Source organism: Ranitomeya variabilis, chromosome 3, assembly GCF_051348905.1.
Source record: "Ranitomeya variabilis isolate aRanVar5 chromosome 3, aRanVar5.hap1, whole genome shotgun sequence".
In the NCBI taxonomy this organism is placed as follows: domain Eukaryota; kingdom Metazoa; phylum Chordata; class Amphibia; order Anura; family Dendrobatidae; genus Ranitomeya; species Ranitomeya variabilis.
Genome location: NC_135234.1, coordinates 82,307,224 through 82,332,476, shown reverse-complemented (window position 1 = coordinate 82,332,476; position 25,253 = coordinate 82,307,224). Strand labels below are relative to the sequence as shown.

Genomic DNA, 25,253 nt, shown 5'->3' with positions numbered 1-25,253 from the left:
AGGATCCCCTGGCGATAATGCAAATGCCCAACTTTGTGGGTCGCCGCGCAGTAGAGAGATAACAATTTTAACTTGTTGAGTCTGATCACCAGCAGAGTGAGATCTCAGAGACAAAAACAATTTGCAATTTTCTCTGAAACTCAAAAACCGGGATCTGTCTCCGGTAAAGTATTCGGGCAGAGGAATCTTAGGTTCAGACATTGGAGCACGTATAACAAAATCTTGTAGGTTCTGTACTTTTGTCGCAAGGTTATTCAAACCCGCAACTAAACTCTGTGGATCCATGTTTCAAATGGGTGTAACCCAAGCATTCAGAGGTTAAGAGGAGAGGAGAAAAAAAAAAAAGGCTGAAGACTGCAGTTTAAGCAAGGAATACAAATGATCCAACTAAGGTGCACTTTCAAACACAGAAAAAAAACCTTTTCTTCTCCTTCCTACTTTAGTGCATATTTTAACACATAGATTTTTTACTGGCCGGCCAAACTGTTATGGTTACCCCAATGACCATGGGAAAAAAATACAAAACGGACTAGCTCTCGGGTGATGGAAACTAAGGTCGACCGTGACCTGAACCTGACCCAACACTTACAGTAGCCGGGGGATGTACCTACGATGCCCTAGACACCACGCGCCAGCCGGAGATCTAACTACCCCTATAAGAGGAATATACAGGCCTGCCTTACCTCCAGTGAGGAACCCCAAAAGATGATAGTAGGCCCCCACAGATATTGACGGTGAGTTCAGAGGAAATGACATACGTAGGATGAACAGCAGATTTAGCACAGTGAGGTCCGCTTACTAGATAGCAGAAGGACAGGAAAGAGTTACTTCACGGTCGACCTAAAAATACTATTCAAAAACACCATCCAGAAATTACTTTAAACTCCAGTGACAACTCATGCCACTGGAGTAGTAATTTTCTGTCCACAAGAGCTTCCAGCACTGAAGAGTCACATTGCAGATAGCTGGACAAAAATAGCAAAACAAGAAACAAAATTCAACTTAGCTGAACTGGAACTTGAGGCAGGTGAATGCAACAGAATGCTACTAGCACATTGATGGCCGGCATGTGACTAACAGCCAAGCAGCCTTAAATAGGAAACTCCCCAAGAGGGTGGCGACAGGTAATCAGAGATGGAGGAAGGCACATAAGAGACACTACCATAACAGACCACCGGGGGAGCCCACAAACCGAATTCACAACAGTCTTCGCCTGCAAAGTGGTATGTCCCAGATTAAAAGCAGGAAGAAGTGATGGGCAGTCCACTTTTTTTGGTGATCTGGCTCTCTTGGCTCCGCTCACGAAAAAGAGCTGACACATTTGGAACTAAATAGATCCCTATTAAATATGTGTTCACCCCAGGTGAACAACTATTTAAAATGACGTAAATTTGGCTGATACCACGCCCACCCACCGGTGAAACTATACCAACTTGCAGACAGCCAATTAACTTGATAAGTGGGCAGGGTTTTGTTCGAGTGGGGGTGGTTCTGTTTCCAGTACACTGGAATTTTACTCCCAGTGAGAGCCAATTAGAGAAATTAGGGCTCCCATGGGGTGCCAGCTACTGTCGTTCACAGCAGGGAGCCGGCTGTTTGTCTCAGTTTGTTCGTGAATGACCCATCACTAGCAGGAAGTCTCACTAAGTTGTCAAGATAGAGAGACATTGGATAGCCCGACTTCAACCAACCTCTTTTATAGTTTCAGAGTTTTTATTATCAGGGCCAGCCCGAACGTATAGGCGAACTAGGCGGCCGCCTAGGGCGCCAGAGATAAAATAGAAAAAAATATAAAAAATCTTTTCAAAAGGCAAAAGGTGTATGGAGCGGAGCTGAATGTGTATGAGGTGTATGGAGCGGAGCTGTGTGTGTATGAGGTGTAAGGAGCGGAGCCGTGTGTATGAGGTGTACGGAGCAGAGTCGTGTGTGTATGAGGTGTATGGAGGGGAGCTAAATGTGTACGAGGTGTACGGAGTGGAGCCACGTGTGTAAAAGGTGTATGGAGCGGAGCGCGTGTGTACAGAGCGCAGCCACATGTGTACGAAGTATCATGTGCGGCCAATATACAGTATGGAGCATCATGTGTGGCCATTATACAGTATTGAGCATCGTGTGTGGCCATTATACAGTATGGAGCATCATGTGTGGCCATTATACAGTATGGAGCACTGTGTGGCCATATTTTTTTGTTTATAATTATTCTTTATGAAACAGTGTGATCAGCAGTGCTAAATGGGTGTGGTTGGGACGTGGTTATGGGTGTGGCTAGTTATGAATGGGTGTGGTCAGAGGCGTGGACTAAAAGTTGCCGCAACGCGCTTTGCGCGCCGCAAACTTTGTCCCTCTTTCCCATCTTCAAAAGTTGGGAGGTATGTTAAAAGTAGTAGGGGCGCAGCAAAATAGTTTTGCCTAGGGCGCCGTAATCTCTCAGGCCGGCCCTGTTTATTATTAAACTAGTGAGGACATTTTTTAACTTTCATAATTATAAATACTTGAAAAAGGGCGATTTTGTGGTCTAATTTTATCTTAGGAGGTCTCTCAGGAGCTGAAAAGTCTTTAATATTTATTGTCCTTCCAGTTTTCAGAACATAGGTGGACAGAAATTAAAGTAACAGTAGACCATTTGCAAAGCAAAGAAAATATGTAAACTATGGATGGTATAGTTACTGTGAATACATTTTTATAAGAGATCTTATCTGCAACTATTTTAACCTATAAACCCAAAGAAACCCATTTTTTTTTACCAAGATGAGTGATCAAGATCTGAAATAATGGCTGTTTTTTCCTAAAAAGAGGCAGTTAGAAGGATGGCAAGCAATTGTATTTGTCATAAACAGAGACAATATGCGTTTCCAAGTTGAACACAGAATGACATTAGTCAGCAAGTTCATGTTATCTTTCATCTATATAAACTGTTTTCTGCAGCACAAAGGCCTCCAGAGCCATTATCCGATAAAGCCGTGTGCTATTATACAGCAAGCTCAGATATTTTTTGTTTATGCTTCTTGGAATAACATGGGGAAGCCATGAAAAATAAATAAGCCCAATGTGGGACACAATTAGGCCCAGTATTATTGCTTTCCAGTTCCAGGACTGCAGGATTAAATCAACTTCAAAATGGATGAAGAGATTTTATCACCTGTTTTGCAACAGTGGCCTTGTAAAGCCGAGCCAGATGTACTGATATATGGGATTTGCAATATAATGTATATTTTTTGAGTAAGACAAGAATCTAGATATTCTTTGACATTGAAGTTGTAGATAGAACAATGTGTTTTTTTCTGCTAGAAGCAAGACACTATCACGCTAGTTTCAGAGAAAAGGGAAATCAAGTTCCAAATCATAAAGTTAAGCCACATGAGATCAGCACCATGGTCCGGAATACAGAAGAAACTCACTGACCTCCCTGCAGAAAGCGGGAACATCATGCTGGATACAGTAATACCGGAACAAAGCAAATATCTGAATTTTTACCAAGTGAACAAAATACCAAACATTTCATCCAGCAATTAGCAACTATTTTCTATTGATGCAGCAGAAAGTCTCTGCAATATTTAGGAAGTGGCTCCTCAGCAGACGCACCTCGGACGCATGCTCCATGTGCGCTGACCGCTGTGTGTGACTACAGACTTAGGCACACCATCTATTGGATAAAGAAAGAGTTTGTAAAGCTGTACAGAAAACAGCTTTAAAAACTCATAGAAAATCTGTCAGTGATGGTAATGAGATGACTGGTAATTCAGTAAACACAGCACAAACTCAGAAGTAAGGGCTTGTTCACACACCCATATATTCGGACCAACACTCGGACCAATGATATTTATATTATTTGTTATTAGTGACTTTTCATATACTCATGTGAAGCTACCCTACGGCTATTGTGAAAGTCAAAAGGAGCATGTATAGTGGCATGTAAAAGTTTGGGCACCCCTGGTCAAAACTACTGTTGTAAACAGTTAAGTACGGTAAGTTGAAACTGACATGATCTCTAAAAGGCCTAAAGTTAAAGATGACACATTGCCTTTGTATTTTAGGCAAAAAAAATAAATTATATATATATGTATTGTCATTTCTTTAATTTAAAACAATACAGAAAGGGAAATGAACCGATGCAAAAGTTTGGTACCCTTGGAGATTTGTATACTGAGATAACTTTGGCAAAGACCTTAATTAGCCTGTTAGGGTTATGGCTTGTTCACCATCATCATTAGGAAAGGCCAGGTGATGAAATGTACCAGCTTTATAAAAACCCGACCTTCTCTAATCTTGTGCCAAGAAACAGCAGCCATGGATTCTTCTAAGCAGTTGCATAGCTCCTGAAAATGAAAATGGTGGAGGCCCACAAAGCAGAAGAAGGCTATAAAAAGATAGAAATGCATTTTCAAGTTGCCCTTTCCTCAGTCCGAATGGCAGTTAACAGGAAAAGTGGAGGTAAAGATGAGGTCTGGAAGACCAATCAAAATTTCAGTGAGAGCTGTTCATAGAATTGCTAGAGAGGCAAGTCAGAACCCCGGCTTGACTGCAAAAGACCTTCAGAAAGATTTACCAGACTCTGGAGTTGTGGTACATTGTTCTACTGTTCAGAGACAACTGCACAAATATGGCCTTCATGGAAGTATCATCAGAAGAAAACCTCTCCTGCATCCTCACCATAAAATTCAGCATCAGACGTATGCAAAAGAACATCTAAACAAGCCTAATGCATTTTGGAAACAAGTCCTGTGGATTGATGAGGTTAAAATGGAACTCTTTGGCCACAATGATCAAAGGTATGTGTGGAGAAAAAAGGGCACAGAATTTCAGGAAAAGAACATCTTTCCAACCATTAAGCATGGGGGCGGATCAATCATGCTTTGGGGTTGTGTTGCAGTCAATGGCATTCGGAACATTTCATTGGTAAAGGGAAGAATGGATTCAATGAAATTTCAACAAATTCATGATGCAAACATAACACCATCTGTAAAAAAGCTGAAGTTGAAAATAGGATGGCTTCTACAAATGGATAATGATTAGTGATGAGCGAGTATACTCGTTGCTCGGGTGACCTCTGAATATTTGTTAGTGTTCGGAGATTGTTTTCATCACTGCAGCTGAATGATTTACAGCTACTACCCAGCCTGAGTACATGTGGGGGTTGCCTGGTTGCTAGGGAATCCCCACATGTAATCAAGCTGCCTAGTAGCCGCAAATTATCCAGCTGCGGCAAGAAAAACGAAATCTCCGAGCAGTCATAAATACTCGGAGACCACCCGAGCGAGCTCTGGAAAACCTGAGCAACGAGTATACTCGCTCATCGCTAATAATGATCCTAAACACACATCAAACAGACTACCTCAAAAGGCGAAAGCTGAAGGTTTTACAATGGTCCTCACAGTCCCCTTATCGGAACATCATTGATAATTTGTGGCTAGACCTCAAACTAACATGTAATCTTTTCTTTAGTATAAAAACCTGATTTAACAAGACCTTTCCTGAATATACATTCCCTTAAAAATGGAATGTCATTATAAAAAATATATAGTGGGGAATACTAAGAATAGTGTTTTAGATACAGTCTTAAAAAGAACCTACTGGAGTAAGATGCACAGGGACCTTCAAAGATTTGGAGCCTCTTAGACTGAATGTGGGCCTCAAACTCAGGGGCGGACTGGCCCGGGTTGCAGGAATGCATATGCCCCCCGGGCCGGTGCCTGAGCAGCTGCACAGGGCTGCTGGAGGACCGGCAGCGATTTTAATATATAGCGCATCTCGCCAGCCGGCCCTTTAAATCTTGTCAGTCAGGTCCTGTGTGCGCGCATTGCCCGCGCTGAGAAGTGCCGCGGCGGCCCGGGTTAGTGCACGAGCACGGCCGCATTGCTAGTTCCTGCGCGTGCTCGTCTGCTGCCTGTGCCAGCGCGGGCAAGCAGGAGACCACGCGCGCACATGGAAAGATTTGAAAAGTCCGGCGCGCATAGAGGGCGCCTCCACCTGACTGTGTGTCTGACGCTGGCCGGCCTGTACCAGCGTCAGAGAAGACTGTTCTCCTCACCAATGCCTGGGATCCTCTCCTCTTCACCGCCTATGCTGGACAGGACCCGACCCACTTGAGCTCTTCATCCTCCCGACCTCCCCCCCATCTCAGGGACCTGGGTGAGTCCCAAGATGAATTTTTTAAATGTATATACAGCAGTTGCACCTATATAATGTGTATAGATTGCTTTATATACATTATATAGGTGATGCTGCTGTGTATAATCACTATACCACCTATATGATGTATGTATAGCAGTCTATATCTTATATAGGAGACACTGCGGGGTGTGTGTGTATGTATGTATATATATATATATATATGTACATGTATACACAGCAGTATCACCTATATAACGTATATACATCAGTAGCAGTATTGCCTATATAAGATATAGACTGCTATACGTACATTATATAGGTGGTATAGTGATTATATACAGCAGTATCACCTATATAATGTGTATAGGCTGCTATATATACATTATATAGGTGATACTGCTGTATATACTCACTATACCACCTATATAATGTACGTATAGCAGTCTATATCTTAAATAGGTGAGACAGCTACTGATGTGTATATACCTTATATAGGTGACACTGCGGGGGGGTGTATATATCACACCACTGTATACACAGCAGTATCACCTATATAACGTATACACATATCAGTAGCAGTATTGCCCATATAAGATACAGACTGCTATACATACATTATATAGGTGATACTGGCTGCTACTCCTGTATATAATCACAGTATCACCTATATAATGTATATACGGCAGTCTATATACATTATATAGGCAATACTGCTACTGATGTGTATATACACGTTATATAGGTGATACTGCTGAGTATATACTGTATCGTTATATAGGCGATACTGGTGTGTGTGTATATATACACACACACACACACGTACATATATACACAGCAGTATCACCTATATATAATGTATAGACTGCTGTATATTCACTATATAGGTGATACTATCATACACAGCAGTAGCAGTATCGCCTATATAATATGTATCCAACATTTGCAGTATCACCTGTATAATGTTGACTACTGCATATACGTTATATAGGTGATACTGCTGTGTACAGTCGCACTATATATCTGTGTGTGTATGTGTGTGTATATATATATATATATATATATATATATATATATATAGCAGTTTCACCTAAATAATGTGTGTACAGCAGTCACAGTATCACATACAATATATAGGTGATACTACAACTATGCACATCAGTCGCAGTGTCAACTATATATTGTATATACAGTAGTTTCAATGTGATATATATCCAGCAGTCGCGGTGTCTCCTATGTACATCAGCCTCGGTGTCTCTTATGTGATGTATGCATCATAATGTATGCATCATAATATAGTATAATGGTGTCTTAATTATAATATATTGAGAGAGAGGGAGAGATGTTTATATAGTGTAGAGATGTTTATATAGTGTGGTGCTATGTACATAGTGTGGAATTCACACTATATATACACTGCTGCCACATCTCTACACTATATAATATATACACCGCTCTATATTCCTTAACACGATATATAATATGCAGCTGTGTATATAATAGATTGTAGTATACTGTATATACTCGTGTATAAGTCGAGGTTTTCAGCATATTTTTTTTAGTGCTGAAAACGCCCCCCTTGGCTTATACACAAGTCATTGTCACAGAAAGATGGAGGGGGAGCAGCGGGTCACAGAGGCAGGACCCCGGCGGCTGAGGCTAAAGTCTGTGCCGCTGATAAAGAGAAATGAACATTCACTGCGCTGGCAGTGAATATTCATTTCTCTTACAGTGTGCACAGCCACAGCCGCCGGCTTCCAGCACACATCCTACTTACCTTCCCTGCGCGCCCTCACTGAATCTTGTTCCGGGGCCAGCAGCTCTTCAGGCCGAGCGATCACGTGTCCTCCGCTCATTAAAGTAATGAGTATTCACCCCTCTCCACTCCCATAGGTGTGGGTAAATATTCATTACCTTAATGAGTGGGGGACATGTGATCGCCCAGCCATAGGAGCTGCTGGCACCAGAACGAGATGCTGCGAGGGCATGCAGGGAAGGTAAGTAGGAAGTGTTTTTTTTTTGTTTTTGTTTTTTTATAGGAACCATGCATACAAGGATGGGGGTAAGGAGCCATGCATACAAGGACGGGGATAAGGAGCTATGCATACAAAGACAGGGATAAGGAGCCATGCACACAAGGACAGCGGAGCCATGCAGACAAGGATGGGGATGAGGAGCTATGCATACAAGGACAGGGATAAGGAGCTATGCATACAAGGACGGGGATAAGGAGCCATGCACACAAGGACAGGGGAGCCATGCAGACAAGGATGGGGATGAGCAGCTATGCATACAAGGACAGGGATAAGGAGCTATGCATACAAGGACAGGGATAAGGAGCTATGCATACAAGGACAGGGATAAGGAGCTATGCATACAAGGACAGGGATAAGGAGCCAGGCATACAAGGATGGGGATGAGGAGCCATGCATACAAGGACGGGGATAAGGAGCTATGCATACAAGGATGGGGATAAGGAGCCATGCAAACAAGGATGGGGATGTGGGGACAATGTATACCCGGCTTATACTCGAGTCAATAAGTTTTCGCAGTTTTTTGTGGCAAAATTCGGTGCCTCGGCTTATACTCGAGTACATACGGTATATTGGGAGCTGTGTATACTTCTACTGTCCTGCATAAATGGTGTAATTCTCAGCATCTATTCTTACTATGTATGTGTGTATATCTATATATCTATCTATCATTCCAATTAATTGTGAGAAAACTAGCGGACTCTTTATTAGTCCATGTGGCAACGTTTCAGATCCATAACTGAAGATTTCTCTGATATGGAAGTGAAATGTTGCCACATGGGCTAATAAAGTGTATAAAAAAAAAATCGGTTCCATTTTCTTCCACAACAGTGGTATGATTTTCTTCTCACATCCGATGCCATATTCTACTGTGATTCCACCCTAATGAGTACCTGTATTAAGCCCACTTTCACACTATCAGTATTTGGTCAGTATTTTACATCAGTATTTGTAGCCAAAACCAGGAGTGGAACAATCAGAGGGAAAGTATAATAGAAACATATGCACCACTTCTACATTTATCACCCACTCCTGGTTTTGGCTACAAATACGGATAAAAAATACTGACCAAATACTGAACATGTGGCCTTATTCTGTATATATACACTGCACAGTACCACTCCTCCTGTATATATACACTGCACAGTACCACTCCTCCTGCATATATACACTGCACAGCACCACTCCTCCTGTCCTGTATATATACACTGCACAGTACCACTCCTCCTGTATATATACACTGCACAGTATCATTCCTCCTGTATATATACACCGCACAGTACCACTCCTCCTGTATATATACACTGCACAGTACCACTCCTCCTGTCCTGTATATATACACTGCACAGTACCACTCCTCCTGTATATATATACACTGCACAGCACCACTCCTCCTGTCCTGTATATATACACTGCACAGTACCACTCCTCCTGTCCTGTATATATACACTGCACAGTACCACTCCTTCTGTCCTGTATATATCCACTGCACAGTACCACTCCTCCTGTCCTGTATATATACACTACACAGTACCGCTCCTCCTGTCCTGTATATATACACTGCACAGTACCACTCCTCCTGTCCTGTATATATACACTGCACAGTACCACCTCTCCTGTCCTGTATATACACTGCACAGTACCACTCCTCCTGTCCTGTATATATACACTGCACAGTACCACTCCTCCTGTCCTGTATATATACACCGCACAGTACCACTCTTCCTGTCCTGTATATACACTGCACAGTACCACTCCTCCTGTCCTGTATATATACACTGCACAGTACCACTCCTCCTGTATATATACACTGCACAGTACCGCTCCTCCTGTCCTGTATATATACACTGCACAGTACCACTCCTCCTGTCCTTTATATATACACTGCACAGTACCACCTCTCCTGTCCTGTATATATACACTGCATGGTGCCATTTCTCCTGTTTTGTTGTCAGAGAGGCGACATTGGTCTTTGGGAAGGTCAATACTGGTTTATTATTTTCAGTTTTTTTATAGGAAAATTTTTAAAAAAATTGGAAAATCCATTTAAATGGATCCCAAGTAATCTCCTATGCCGAGATCTTGGAATCGCCGGGGTCCAACTGCTGAGACCCCCATGATCCCGAGAGCTGGAGCTCTAAAGAGCACCATGCAAATGGACCTGTGGTCGATCATGCGCACTTCGGCGCCATTCACATGTGGCTCTTCAAATAACTCCTTTAAGAGGATTGTTGAAGGGCAGAACAAAGTATAGCAAAATTCACTGTTAGGGGGTGGGGAGTGTTTGAGTATGTGGACTGGTGGGGTTTTTTGTGGCAGGGCTGCTTTTTTGTCCCTGTCCGGCTGTGTGTGTGACTATACAGTGGGGCTGTGCGTGAGTGTGATTTTACAGTGGGGCTGTGCGTGTGTGTCACTATACAGTGGGGCTGTGCGTGTGTGTCACTATACAGTGGGGCTGTGCGTGTGTGTCACTATACAGTGGGGCTGTGCGTGTGTGTCACTATACAGTGGGGCTGTGCGTGTGTGTCACTATACAGTGGGGCTGTGCGTGTCAATTTTACAGTGGGGCTGTGCGTGTGTGTGTCATATTATATATTGCAGTCACAAGACCACTTGTTCCCGGCGCAGGCACCGGATAATCCTCACAGCGCACAGTGCGCACGATATGAGGATTCACACATAGTGACTAGACATGTAGCTTAAGATCCGACAACCCCTTTAAGGATGGGCCGCTACTCATGGGCCACTGCTGTGTGCTTGCCCCCCAGGCTAAAATTTGCCAGCCAGCCCCTGCTCAAACTAATATCTACACCAGGTCTTAGCCACTGCAGAGTATCACTACAATTTAACCAAATTTCTGGAGTAAAGTATAGTAATTTGTCAATTACGCTCCTCCTACTCAGCAGACAATCGGATGATGGTTTATGTAGACACCGGCAGGAGAACAGTCAAGAAAGCCACTGAAGCGCCAGTTAGGAATTTTTTTTCAGACGCTTCTTCGTGGAAAGGGACGGTTTGGGCTTAAACCCAGGTATATCTGCTGGACAGTGGTGGGTAATTGGTTTGACAGCTTCTTGGGCTACAACAACACTGGAGTGTGCATTCTTTCTTCTCCTTCATTTCTTCCTTTTCTCGCTTCTTCCGTACTCTACAATATTACATAACTCTATTGGATTCTAATAAAATCTGCAGTAGTTTAAGCATGAGCGAAAAATGCGATTGTCCACTTGATGGCCAAAAAACGATTAAACTTGTAAGTGAGAAGCTGAATGAGTGGCCACTTAATGTAGCCAGTGTTGCCAGTTTGCTATTACATCACCCCAAAGTCAGATTTGCATTATGCTCTTCTCCAGTAAGCTCACTATAAATAGTTCACGTTCCAAGTGTAAATGACTTCCTTGCAATGAGGCCTTTAAAGTTGAACCTGATATATGGATGGAACATGCTTGCAAAGAATCAGCGGGGCGTACAGTTCTGATGTGGTGTCCTAGTAGAAGGTTAATACTACCTCGTCAATAGATATGAGTGCAGAAATCTCTTGGCCCATTAGCAGGGAAGGACCGAGAGTAGTCTAAACTTTTGAAAGTAACATCCATTATTGGCTAGTGTCAAGACTACTCTCAGTCCTCCTATATTAAAGACATTTCCTAAATGCCCAAACAATCAATACAACTATTAATATTAACTTGTTATTGAGTTTAGATTACAAGTATTGAGTTTTTACATGTTTTAAAGGGGTTGTCCGGGACATTAACATTGATGCCCTATCCTTAGCATAGGTTTTTAATGTCTAATGGGTGGTGGTGCGACACCTGGCACCCCTGCTCAGTTACGGAGCTGCACAGCTTCATTGACTGTCTAGTGGCAATGGATGGGTACCGCACATCCACCCCCTATTCAAATCAAGAGGGGTTGGATGTGCAGTACCCTACTGCGGCCACTCTTCAGTCCACAGAGTTGTGTTGGGCAGTTCCTTGAATGAACAGTTCTGGCCGAAACCAGGAACAGCTGATTGGCAGGGATGCCGGGATTCACACCCCCACCGGTCAGACATTGACAATCTATCCTAAGGAAAAGTCACTGCCCTATTATGTACTGAGAAAATATTCGCAAAAGGTTGATTAGGTAACTTTATAGAGAGGCATTCTGTGGACATGATCCCTAACAAGGGGTTGTACAGTCAGAATTACAAAAACATGGCTGCTTCCTTTCAAATTCAGCATGGAACTTATTCACTGACAGTAGGTGACATTGCAGCTCATCACCATTTACTTCAATGGTGCTCAGCTACAGTACAGAACACAACCAAATGGGGTGTTTCCTGGAAAAAAAAGCAACCATATTTTCCAATCAAGTAGAACTTTTTTCTATTTTAATATTTATAATTTTTTTTAGAAAAGTAGTCATCATATTCTAAATAATAATTTAATATCTCTAGCAACAAAAAGTTCCTTGATGCTGCCCTGAAAGAAATTTGAATAAGAACAATTCAAAGTATTGATATTTTTTATTAAGTTAAGAGAACAACTCGTTTTGGCACAGATCCTGCACCCTCCTCAACAGAGACATGCGATGTTCTATTAATACAGTAAAAAAATAATCAATACTATTAAGTGCTCTGGTCCGAGGGAACTTCTTTCAAGTCAGCACCCAAAAGATCTGTTTACTGGGATCAATTTGCTATTATTGTCATGGAAAAGGAGGAACGCCATCCTTTGCCGCTGCAGCCGCCATCACCCGCATGCAGTCTGTAATGCCTAGATCTACTCTCAATAGAGGTGTGCTGATCCATGCACAACACAAGAAGATAAATGGTTTTCCACTAAGTACTGTTTCTGACCTGTCCTGTCAGTACGTATCTGACAAGGACGACCATTCTTTTGATTTATTTTTTTTTAAGAATAATTATTTGATATACCTGATATCCATGCATTGTTATTATGTATTGTGCTTATACTGTATAAGGCAACTTACCTTCGCTAATGGTAATACTATAAATGCCCCTCCGCCACTAGATTCCACGATGATGGCCAAAAATTTAGGATTCACAGCACAAAAAGAGCTGTCCCACGTTAACTTTGATACCCGGATATCTTCATACATTTGATCTGCTTTTACAGGCTGGCCAAAAATGTGCCTGAATTTGCTCTGGCGCACCACTCTTCGGCTCATTGTGGAATTTCTGTATAATTAAAAAGTAAGAGATGAGTCATTATACTCCCACAAGAAAACATGTTGTTCATATATAAAACATGAGCTTTGTAACCAGTGTCACCACTAACATAAGACAGTGATGAACCACAAAATAAAATTACAACTACCTATAGCCATTGGTTATGCAAGGTAGACATACGTGGGCTGTGTTATATACCATGTGGTTGTGCTATATATTACGTGGCTGTGCTATATACTACATGGCTGTGCTATATACAGTACTACGTGGGCTATGTTATATACTACGTGGCTGTGCTATATACTATGTGGCTGTGCTATATTCCACCTCGTTGTGCTATACACTGCGTGGCTGTGCTATATACTAAGTGGCTGTGCTATATACTACATGGCTGTGCTATATACTATGTGGCTGTGCTATATACTACGTGGCTGTGCTATATACTACGTGGCTGTGCTATATGCTACCCATTTTGCACTTTTACAAATGTTCTACTTTAATACTTTCTAATGTTTACTTTAAAAAGTTTTCCATAAAAAATTGTCATATTCAATAAAAGCAGTTTTTTCTTTGCAGCAAGTTCAGCGAACAATAAAATGCCTACTGGTAACTGAGGAAGAGGGAGTAGGTCACAAAAATTGGCATATAAGGGGTTGACTTATATAAAGCCCTCTGCTGTATGGTATTGTAGAATTTACAATAGCTATCACTCATGTAAGAAGTGAAATCTGGCATTGTACTATACCTATATTTCTCTGCTGTATCTGTGCATCATGAATCGGGGTATGTGTTATAGGGGGGGCCCGCTGAGACTCTTTCGCCCGAGGCCCTCAAAAACCTGGAGCCGGCCTTGCATCTTACATGAGGAGGGAGCGTCAGTCAGGAACTTGTGCTGCACCGGATGTTACAGGGGCAACTAAGCAGCAGGTAGTGGTACTTACATCTGTGCCAAGTGTGTTTATATCTAATATATACCCTGTATCTAATGTATTAGTGACTTCAGTGTACAGTCTATGTGTGTCGTGTGCGAGTGCTGTCTATGGGGTGCGAGAGTTGTATAATGGCTGTGAGTGCTGTGTATGGGGTGCGACAGTGCAAGAGTTGAATACGGGGTGTGAGTGCTCTATACAGGGTGTGAGTGCTATGTACGGGGTGCAAGAGTTGTATACGGGGTGTGAGTGCTGTGTAAAAGGTGTGAGTGCTGTGTGCGGTAAACGGCCAGTGTGTCAGGGCTGTATGTGGTATACAGCCAGAGTGTGAGTACAATATGTGGTATACGGCCTGTATATTAGGGCTGTGCGTGGTATACGGCTAGTGTGTCAGGGCTGTGTGCAGTAATGAAAATGAATAGGAGTCAATCTTCAGTACTCGGCCATGGTCACTATGCAGTTGATGAAGTTGTGCTGTTCTGCTCCAAAGCTGCTAACATCCAGCTACCGCCGGCACTGAGAAGAGCTGATCAGTGGGGATGCTAAGGGTCAGAACCCCAACGGCCTAATAAGAATGATCTATCCTAAGGATAGATTGTCAATGTAAAAGTATTGGAGCAACACTTTAATGAATTAGGCACATCGTACTGCAGTTTTTTCCCCATTAAGACTGGCATATAAACTGTACAAAATGCCAGTCTTAATGAATAGGGGCCTGTGAGGAAACAGCATTTAATCTTAATTATAAAAACATCTATTTTCTGTAAGCCAAGAGGCTTAGACTGTTATCTTTATGAAGACATATAAGGATGCGCATATAGAACAAATATAACAATCTTTATTAGAATAAGTTTAAACTTTTACATATACAAAATTTAAAAACTAGTAGCAACAAGGGTGCTTGGTACATGAGCCAAACAAACATAAGTGGCACCCCTTCTGAGCAAACTGCATAGTACAGAGTAATGATGTCCACACAAGCGTATTGCTAATGCCAATGTAATTATGAGTGGAACACCCACAGCAGTATCAATGCCTCAAATCATCAACAGAAATCGTCAGGTCATAATGGCATGCCCAGGTTACCACTATTTAGCAATGCATATGATGGCAAAGCATTAAACACTAGATAACATGTAACATTAGTGAATGGATCCTTACTGATGCTCAGGAGAAGGTGCCACTGCCCCTACACGCATTTCGGCAACGTGCCTTCATCAGGCTATGGGAGGTGGAGCCACATATTCATCCCTGTAATGAGCGGTACCACGTGACCGCTCACACAGGACAAGCTGCCGGCGCTGAGAGGAGGCATCACGGGAGCTGGGTGAGTATTTTAATGCAAGCGGGCAGGCGCACAGGGGGTGGGAGGTGGGAGGTGACCCCGAACTTTATTTTTCACAAAAAAAAAAAAACCTTGATTTTTTATTCCTTCTCTCCAGCGAACGCTGCTGGGGAGAAGGAATGAATGCCGGCTTCAGCACCAAAAGCAGGGGACAGCGCTTAACTCTAGAACTGTTTCTCCTGCGGCGGTACGTGCACACGGAGGAGAGTGCACACTGCTCTCCATGTGCACGTGTGCGGGACGCTTTGCGGACCGTGCTGCCGGAGAAACATGGACACACGGTCTGCGACAAATCACTGACATCATTGATTTTAATGTGTCTACGTGTGTCAGTGTCTCCGGTACGTGAGGAAACTGTCACCACACGTACCGGAGCCACTGACGTGTGAAACAGGCCTAAGAACAATTCAGTGTGAAAACTACTTGAATTCACAAAGGAACCCTGGTAGACCTTGTTTGGTCAGGGTGTGGTGCAGGGAGAATAGAAACACACTAGATTGGTACGAATAAAGGTTTGCTAACCTGAAACGTGTAAGCTTATGGATCCTTAATCTTTTTTATCTTTTTGGTTTTTTTTTTTCTCACCATGTTTTTAATTGCACAATAAAAAATATTTCAACATTTTTTTTTTCATTTGGTGCTGGAACTACTCACCTAATGGTACAAAGAACCTCAAAAATTCATGATAGGTCCTACATAGTAGTTTGTCAAGAGAAAACTTTTGTTGTTCAGAAGAAACATTGGGGCAAGTCAAAATTTTACTGCAGAACACCAATACAACATGCAAGACAGCAATGAATAAAATCAACAACAAAGTTGACTTTGTGGACCTTCATAATCACTGTGGACCTCCATAACCATTCTCGAGTTGTTGTTTTTTAGCCTAACTTGCTATCCTAGAACTGTTAGAACTGTTAGAACTATTTGTGAGCACTACTGATCTGAAAGTCCTTTACTCATATCCTCTTAAACAGGTAAACAGTATAAGTATGTAAATATTGATAGTTATTGATAAGTTTTCCTAATTTGAGAGTAACCTTCGAAGGGAATCATTGATGCAGTTCTGCACCCAATCTGCTTTATTATAGTCTCCATCTGTGTAATGCACAGAAAATAATGTAGGGCAGCAACACTGGAAATACCTACTGATACTATCTAAGTGCTTGATTTCCTATCTCGGCGGATTATTGTAGTTTTCAGTTGTACAGGTGAACAGCATAATAGCCCCACAACCAATCCTTGTAAACAAATCATTTTAGCAGAATTCCAGGAATGTGTCTAACCAGACAAGTTTGCTAAACCTGGGTCATCTGGGTCCAGTAAAACTGTGTAGCCAAGGTATACACTCAAAGGCTGGACATTAAAATTAGGTTAGTAGGCAATAAAAGTGTGAAATAAATATTTAGAATGCTCAACAAGGCGACACTAGAATATTTTAGACTCTGAGGTTAAGTAGCCCTTGCGTTTACAGAAAAAAAAACATATAAAAGGTTTACAACTTGTACTCACATAAAGTCAAATGCCATCCAAACTTGAATACAATGGAAAAAGCAAAATGTTAAAAGCTTGTTCTATTATTAATCTAAAATATTCATTGAAATAATATAACTGAATTTTTTACAATGTTATGTCATGTACATAAAACACAAAGGTGGATCTGAAGGAATTGGATTATACTATGATCATAGTTATCCAAAGTTAAACTTAAAGGGTGTATCCGGGACTTTTTAAAAAAAACAAAAAATGTACTTTACCTTATACATAATTTTATTATTTGCATATTATATAAAAATCTAAACTGTGAGCAGAAGATGAAACCACTGTTTGTTTAAAATTACAGATACCCTGTGAATAACATCATATACTGCAAGCTAAGAGAACTGGGTCACTATTCAATTACAATGAACCTTCTACACTTTACAGAGGTCAAATTGTGCAAAACAGACAATCTCATACGTCTTATCTGAAAAGGTAAAAAAATTAGAGGAGCTGTCCCCTCTGAGCAGCCTTCTATCTGCAAGCTTAATTACTTTTAAAATACTAACCAACTTGAGCTTTACTTCCCCTCACCAGGTCCATCACTTTGTCTACACCACTACCACAGTCACAGTTGTTAAGCTCAGTTATTGGCTGCAGTGCTGTTGATGTAAGGTCACCACTGCAGCCAAATGAAAGAGACCAGGGTAGCCGCACAGACACAACTCTGGAAAAGGGGAGTTGGTTTTCTTTTTTTTTAAAATCTAAATAAACGACTCTTTTAAAGGATAAGATGAAGAACAATGGTGACAGGGTTTTTTTAAATCCATTTCCAATTATTTTTTTTATGGCAAAATAAATGTAATTTTCTAGATTGATGGCCTTTCATGAACTTATAGTGGTTGTCTATGATGAGAGAAAGACAAGACATCATTGTTGCCCACATTTGTGTCTGGGTTTTAAGTTCTAAACCCATCTGCAACCACCTGGGAACACCACACCGCACTTGGAATGCCCACCTTTTGGTGGCAAATAAACCCCCACTCCTTTAGTCCCAAGATTAAGAGCAACTATGAGACAATACTCAGAAGATTATGGGGCTGTCATGCTGTGACAGCTTTTGGTATGGAAGCGAGGCTTCAAACTGTCTCTGGAAATGGAACCCTAAGGCCAGGTTCACACTGCGTTAACAGCAGCCCGTTCAACACATGCGTTAATGGGCTGCTGTTAACGCAAGAGCCAGTATGTCATCGCGCTAGCGCAGATAGAGCTAGCAGATGCTCTATCTGCGCAAGCAGTGACGGACCCGGAAACGCTGCAGCCCGCGTCTCAGGGTCCGTCATTCAATGACGGCACATCGCTAACGCACGTCCATTGTGGGCGTGCGCTAGCGATGCGTCCAACATTGGACTTAATGGCGGCATTAACGGGCTGCGTTACACCGCGTTATGCCGCGGTGTAATGTAGTCCGTCTAACGGACGCCTCTAGCGCAATGTGAACCCAGCCTAACTATCCCTGTCCCAGGGGAACTCTTGAAGGTACAGAGGCCCACATCTCCAATCTTCCTATGCTCCTGTAAAACCCTGATCTATCCCCTCCCCACACCCCATGAGGCAAGGGACAGAAATGTAAGATAAACAAGACACAGAAACAAAACAGGGATAACAGAAAACCTCTGTCATACAAAAGCAAAAACCAACAATAGGGAAGAGGATAGGGACAGGGAAGAATAAACTAAATGGGAATAGGGAGCAGGAGATAAACACACACATACAACAACAAACTGCAGATCACTACTACAACAACTCTACTCCAACCACTTAGCTTTAACACACAGCACAGAAAGAGAAAACTTTCACTGGCAGGGACAAGAAGGTCTGACCAATTTTTATAGGAAGACATAATGACCAGATCAGAAGCAGCTGAAATGGAGCTACATGTTTCTGACCAGCATAGAAAGGGTCGTTAACCTCTTCAGCACCAGAGGAAACTAAATCCATTTAATATGGGACACGAATCACACCATCTCTAAAGAAGACCTGTGATTCATTATCCGATGTGACCGTCTAACTCCAGGTCTTCCAGGTATTCATCATGTAATTTAGACAAGTTTTCTTGCGTAATTCCTTCCAAATTTTGTAACTGTTAGCGTTTTAGTTTGAGTTGGCCATCTCTACCAACTTTTTGAAAAATAGACAGGACTCAGGCTTAGGAGTGGGGGCAGGACTAAACATGCCCAAGAAATTTATCATAATTTATTTCACAAAAATTATGTAAGTTATGAAAAAAATGCAGTTCTACAGTCAGACCTTTTTTTTAAATTGATTTTTTCATTTTTTTCATGCCAAATATTGACTATTATTGTATCTAAAATACCAAAAGTATAACTCTTTTGAAGTCAAATATATCTTTTAATCACATAAAAAAAGCAAGTTTAGTTATAGGTAATTATTGTGCCAGATTATCTTCATATAATCCATAGCAGTCCCACTGATGGCATGGTGTCACCGTTATAAAATGTGGAAAATAAAATAATTTTCTGAATGCTTGTAGACAAAGTGATCCAAAGAAACCAAGAACAAAGGTGTCATGTTGTACAGTACTATACAAAGTCTGAAATGGTCCTAGAATAACCTAAAAGCTGGCAGTAAAAAATATGCTTCAATATCTATTATGTCTCCAGTAACTTTGCCTATAGATACTCCCTTAAAAACGATATAGCCAAGGTAGGTAGCAAAAAGATAATCCACATGTGACAAATCGACGCGTTTCAGCAAGGGGAGCATCCGTAACGCCTGCACCCCCTATAGTTACATCACTTCATGTCAGGTATCAGGATGTAATTTCAGCAGGAGCGTTGTAAATGCAATAACTGGCATGGACAGAAAGACAGTATGGGATTTAGATAGGCCGACATATTGCCCACCGAACCCACATTGCCATAGGTCTGCAGACTGGCCTCAGCTCAGACAGTTCAGGAGGATCTCATATATATACATTTAGATAAGTTATGGTAAGGTGGCAATCATGCAACCCAGAAGAACAACAGCCTATGGTGGCCTGCCTGGGCACCGAGAATGTCAATCACACCTTCTCTGTTGCCAGTTTTGCTCACCAGCTGTATGTGATGACAATCGGCAGTGGGGGCAGATGTCACTAAAGCGAGGCAAAGTGGATATGTGACACTAACGGACATATCCGCAAAGCAATATAAACGCAACAGTGCTGTGAGCGGCATTAGTGTGACTACTATCCACAATATTTACTACTGCAGCCATCATTGAAGGAAACATTAATGATCAAATGTCTCTGGGTAAAGCAGTCATCAAAACTGTGCAATACCAGGTTATAATGAAGTCATTATTAAATGATAACAATAATAGTGATATGTTTCAAATTCAAATGTAAATCAAAATAAATCAATAAACAAAATAGTGATGTATTACCAAGAGACAATTTTTGTCAATATTAACAACTGTTTTTATATCCAGATTCATAAAAGTCTAAAAGTGTCATATGAAAAGCATGAAGAGTAGAAATATGCAACAGAGAGCCCTTGTATAAAAACAGAATACAGGTCCCTTCTAAATGTAAAGGAAATTTGTAGCTTCAACTGCAGATACCACATTGTTTGTGGAAGGAGCTGAGGAGAATGATATATGGTTAGCTTAAAAAAGACCTACTTTATCTGGGCTTAGGAGTCCAGTGGGAGGTCCTACTCAGACTCTCAGTTCTATCTGTATGCAAATTGATACGGGGAAAGCTTTCAATAACTGAGTTGGACTGACCACAGGACACCAAAACTAGAAATGAGTAGGGATAGAAATGAATAAATAGTATAAATAGTTATACTGAATTCCTATCAACAAACTATACATCAGTCTGCTCAGAACCTCCTTTGATGTCCATAGGACAACGTTTTAAATGTGACAAGTTTGCTTTAATGTGAAACTTCCATCATAGTCACATGTGAACTATTGGTGTGAGTCTCTTACATGTTGTCTAGTAAACAGTTGGAAGTTTTGTCAAGGGTGGTTTGCACGTTAATGACCGGGCCAATTTTTACAATTCTGACCACTGTCCCTTTATGAGGTTATAACTCTGGAATGCTTCAACGGATCCTGGTGACTCTGACTTTGTTTTCTCGTGACATATTGTACTTCATGAAAGTGGTAAAATTTATTTGATATGACTTGCGTTTATTTGTGAAAAGAATGGAAATTTGGTGAAAATGTTGAAAATTTTGCAATTTTCCAACTTTGCGTTTTCATGCCTTTAAATCACACAGATATGTCACACAAAATACATAATAAGTAACATTTCCCATTCAATGTTGTAAATTTGTCCTCTCAAATACTGACAGAAGATCAACTGGATGTACTTGCGCTTGGTCTTAATTTTGTTCCTGACACTAATTTCAATTTATTCATGACAATCTTGGATATAAATAAATTTATCCGGAATTTGACCGTAAAAAAAACATTTTTTGAAAAATGAAAATTCATACTGATGAAATAAATGTAATTGTTAATGAATATGAAGAATTAGATTTTAGAGACCAGGTTACACTTGTATGCTTGCATGATTTATCTCTAGAACAAGAAGGAAATGAAAATAAAGCTAATCAATCAAGAACCTTCAAGTCAAAAAATCCTTCTACCCAATACAACCGAGGGTGGATAGTATGGACAGGTTCCAGGAACTTATAGAAAAAGATTTGAAAAAATTAAAAGATGAATTGAGTTCTAAACCTGCAGGTATAAATCACAACAACCTTACTAAAAAACAAAGAAAGGCTTTATGTGACTTGAAAGAAATGAAAAATCTTGTTTTTAAAAGAAGCGATAAAGGAGGCATGATAGTTGTCATGAATGAAAATGATTATAGAGACAAAATGCAAGAAATGTTGGCGGACAATAAAGCTTACGAAGAACTGAAGAAAAATCCCACAAGAGAGTATAATGAGACAATAAGAAAAATAATTGAAGGTTTTACGGTGGGAGTACTGTCAAAAAAATAAGCTGATTATCTTTATGTACCTGCTCCTGTATTACCCATACTATACGGTTTAGCAAAAGTACACAAAGATGGACCATTGACTATGAGACCCATAGTCTCTGGCATGGGCTCTATGACAGAACATCTGTGCAAATGGGTGGGCTCACTTTTGCAACCCATAGTAATTAGATCTCCAGGTCACATTAAAGACTCAAGAGAAGTTTTGAGAATTTTTTCTAAAAAAATTATGGCATGACAGATTTTCATGGTTATGTTGTGACATTGTCTCTCTATACACATGCATCCCTCATGATTTAGCTATGAAGGCATTACAGTTCCATCTTGTTACTTCAAAATTGTATTCACAGGAATTAATCGATTTTGCTTTGCAGGTTGCGTTTTTTCTTTTGAAACATAACATTTTTTCATTTGATAATACTATTTTTGCACAGAAGGCAGGAGTGCCTATGGGAGCGAGATACTCCCCGTCCCTGGCTAATTTAACTATGTCTTTTTGGGAGAGAGAGTATATTTATTCAGAGGACAATCCTTTTCTGGCAGATCTCGTATGGTATGGTAGATACATCGACGATGTACTCATTATATGGGGCAGCGATGTATCTACCATACCCAAATTTATGGAATATATCAATAATAATGATTGTGACATCAAATTCACTCACAGATATGACAAAAATCAGATTTTGTTTTTGGATTTGGAATTAAGTGGAACTGTAGGAGAAATAATAAATAGTAAAACATATATCAAACCTGTTAGTGGCAACACGTTGTTGCACGCAAAAAGCAGCCACCCTGTACACACAATAAAGTCTATACCAATAGGTGAATTTACCAGATTGAAGAGAAATTGTAATAAGGATGAGGATAGGATAAAGGAATTTGATGCCCTTGAAAATAAACTGATGAGACGCAAATATCCTAAGTGGTGTCTCAATAGGGCTCGTGATATAGTGGACAGAAAAGAAAGGGTTAATTTGTTGAAACAGAATACTAAAAACAGAACAAACAGGGAAAAGAGAAAAGAAAAACCATTTGTTTGTCTTCAATTTAGCCCTCAGTTTTCAAACATCAAGTCCATTATTTTAAAGCGCCTACCTATATTACTTGAAGATGAGGAGACTGCCAAAATTCTGAGTAAAGGAATTAATACAGTTGCTCGTAGAGCCCCAACAATTGGTAATATAATTTCACCTGGTCTGTTCTTATCCAAACCGAAATCTGCAACTTGGTTAAATTGCAAGGGTTTTTATAAGTGCGGCACTACGTCCTGCACCACTTGTGCTCACAGCCTAGTAAGTAAAACATTCACCAACTCTGATAATACTAAAGAATTTAATATAAAAGAATTCATAAATTGCCATTCTGAGAATGTGGTGTACAAGATTAACTGTGAGGAATGTAAAGTTGCGTATGTCGGATGCACCACCAGGAAACTAAAAATCAGAATGTCGGAACATCTGAGAGATATTATTAATTTTTGTACTATTAACAGAAATGTATCTATGGTCGCTAGACACTTCGCATCTCACCATGGAGGGAATATTTCTGCTATGTCCATTCAGGGGATTGAGCAGGTAAAGCGGTCTGTTCGGGGAGGAGACATTAAAAGACGCCTCCTCACAAGGGAGGCGTATTGGATTTATAACTTACAAACTAGATTGTCTTTGGGACCCAACAAAAGGAATGAAATTATGTATCACTACTGTTGATATTTTAAATGTATTTGTGTTGTTTTAATGATATTAGTATTTTGGTATTCCTGTTTATTGCATTCAGGACCTGCGTTCAGATCATGTGATCGGGAGTTTCCATTGTGATTTGTCAATGCATTGTATATATACTCCCTCAGTAGTCATTTGTAGATAGCCATGATGAAGATCTTATAGATCGAAATGCGTCGCTGACAGCAGGGTTTCTGCCGCTTGTTCACATTACCCATGTGTGCAGGGATGACTTTTAATCATAAGGATCAATAAAGGATTTTTAATCGCAAGGAGCTGGAACAATTTTCACATTTCTTCACGTCTTCAGCTTTGCTACGTCTGGGTCAGGACGGGTTCACGTGCTCCTGTGGTCTGTTGGTGAGCTCACTGGGCTCTTGTAGCCCTCATCATTTTTTTGCTTATTTAACATTTCCCACATGTCTACTTTACATCAGCACAATTTTATAACCAAATTTTTTTTTGTTAGGTAGTTATGAGAGTTAAAAGTTGACTAACGATTTCTCATTTTTACAACACCATTTTTTTTTTTAGGTACCACATTACGTTTGAAGTCACCTTGAGAAGTCTATATGATAGAAAATACCCAAAAGTGACACCATTCTAAAAACTGCACCCCTCGAGGTGCTCAAAACCACATTCAAGAAGTTTATTAACCCTTCAGGTGCTTCAGAGGAATTTTTGGAATGTTTAAAAAAATGAACATTTAACTTTTTTTCACAAAAAATTTACTTCAGATCCAATTTGTTTTATTTTACCAAGGGTAACAGGAGAAATTGAACCAGAACAGTTGTTGTACAATTTGTCATGAGTATGCCAACACCCCATATGTGGGGGTAAACCACAGTTTGGGCGCATGGCAGAGCTTAGAAGGGAAGGAGCGCCGTTTGACTTTTCAGTGCAAAATTGACTGGAATTGACATCAGGCACCATGTCGCGTTTGGAGAGCCCCTGATGTGCCTAAACAGTGGAAACTCCCCACAAGTGACACCATTTTGGAAAGTAGACCCCATAAAGAACTTATCTAGATGTGTGGTGAGCACAGAAGTTTATAATGTAGAGCCGTAAAAATAAAAAATCATATTTTTTTCAAAAAAATGATCTTTTTGCCCCCAATTTTTTATTTTCCCTAGGGTAACAGGAGAAACTGGACCCCAAAAGTTGTTGTGCAATTTGTCCTGAGTACGCTGATACCCCATATATGGGGAGAACCACCGTTTGTGCGCATGGCAGAGCTTGGAAGAGAAGGAGTGCCGTTTTGGAATGCAGACTTTGAAGGAATGGTCTGCGGATGTCACTTTGCGTTTGCAGAGCCCCTGATGTACCTAAACAGTAGAAACACCCCCACAAGTGCCCCCATATTGGAAACTAGATTCCCCAAGGAACTTATCTAGATGAGTTGTGAGAACTTTGAACCCCAAGTGTTTCACTAAAGTTTATAACGCAGA

The 25,253-nt window shown here is 40.8% G+C and overlaps 1 protein-coding gene across 2 annotated transcripts in view; it reads right to left on the bottom strand.

Moving 5' to 3' along the window:
- Positions 1–25,253, bottom strand: part of CORO6 (coronin 6) — a 178,075-nt gene that overhangs the window by 121,969 nt on the left and 30,853 nt on the right. For both annotated transcript variants that reach the window (XM_077294293.1, XM_077294294.1), the window contains exon 2: positions 13,116–13,323. In XM_077294293.1, coding sequence (XP_077150408.1) covers positions 13,116–13,313 — 198 coding nt within the window. In that variant the 5' untranslated portion in view covers positions 13,314–13,323. The remainder of the gene's footprint in view (positions 1–13,115; positions 13,324–25,253) is intronic.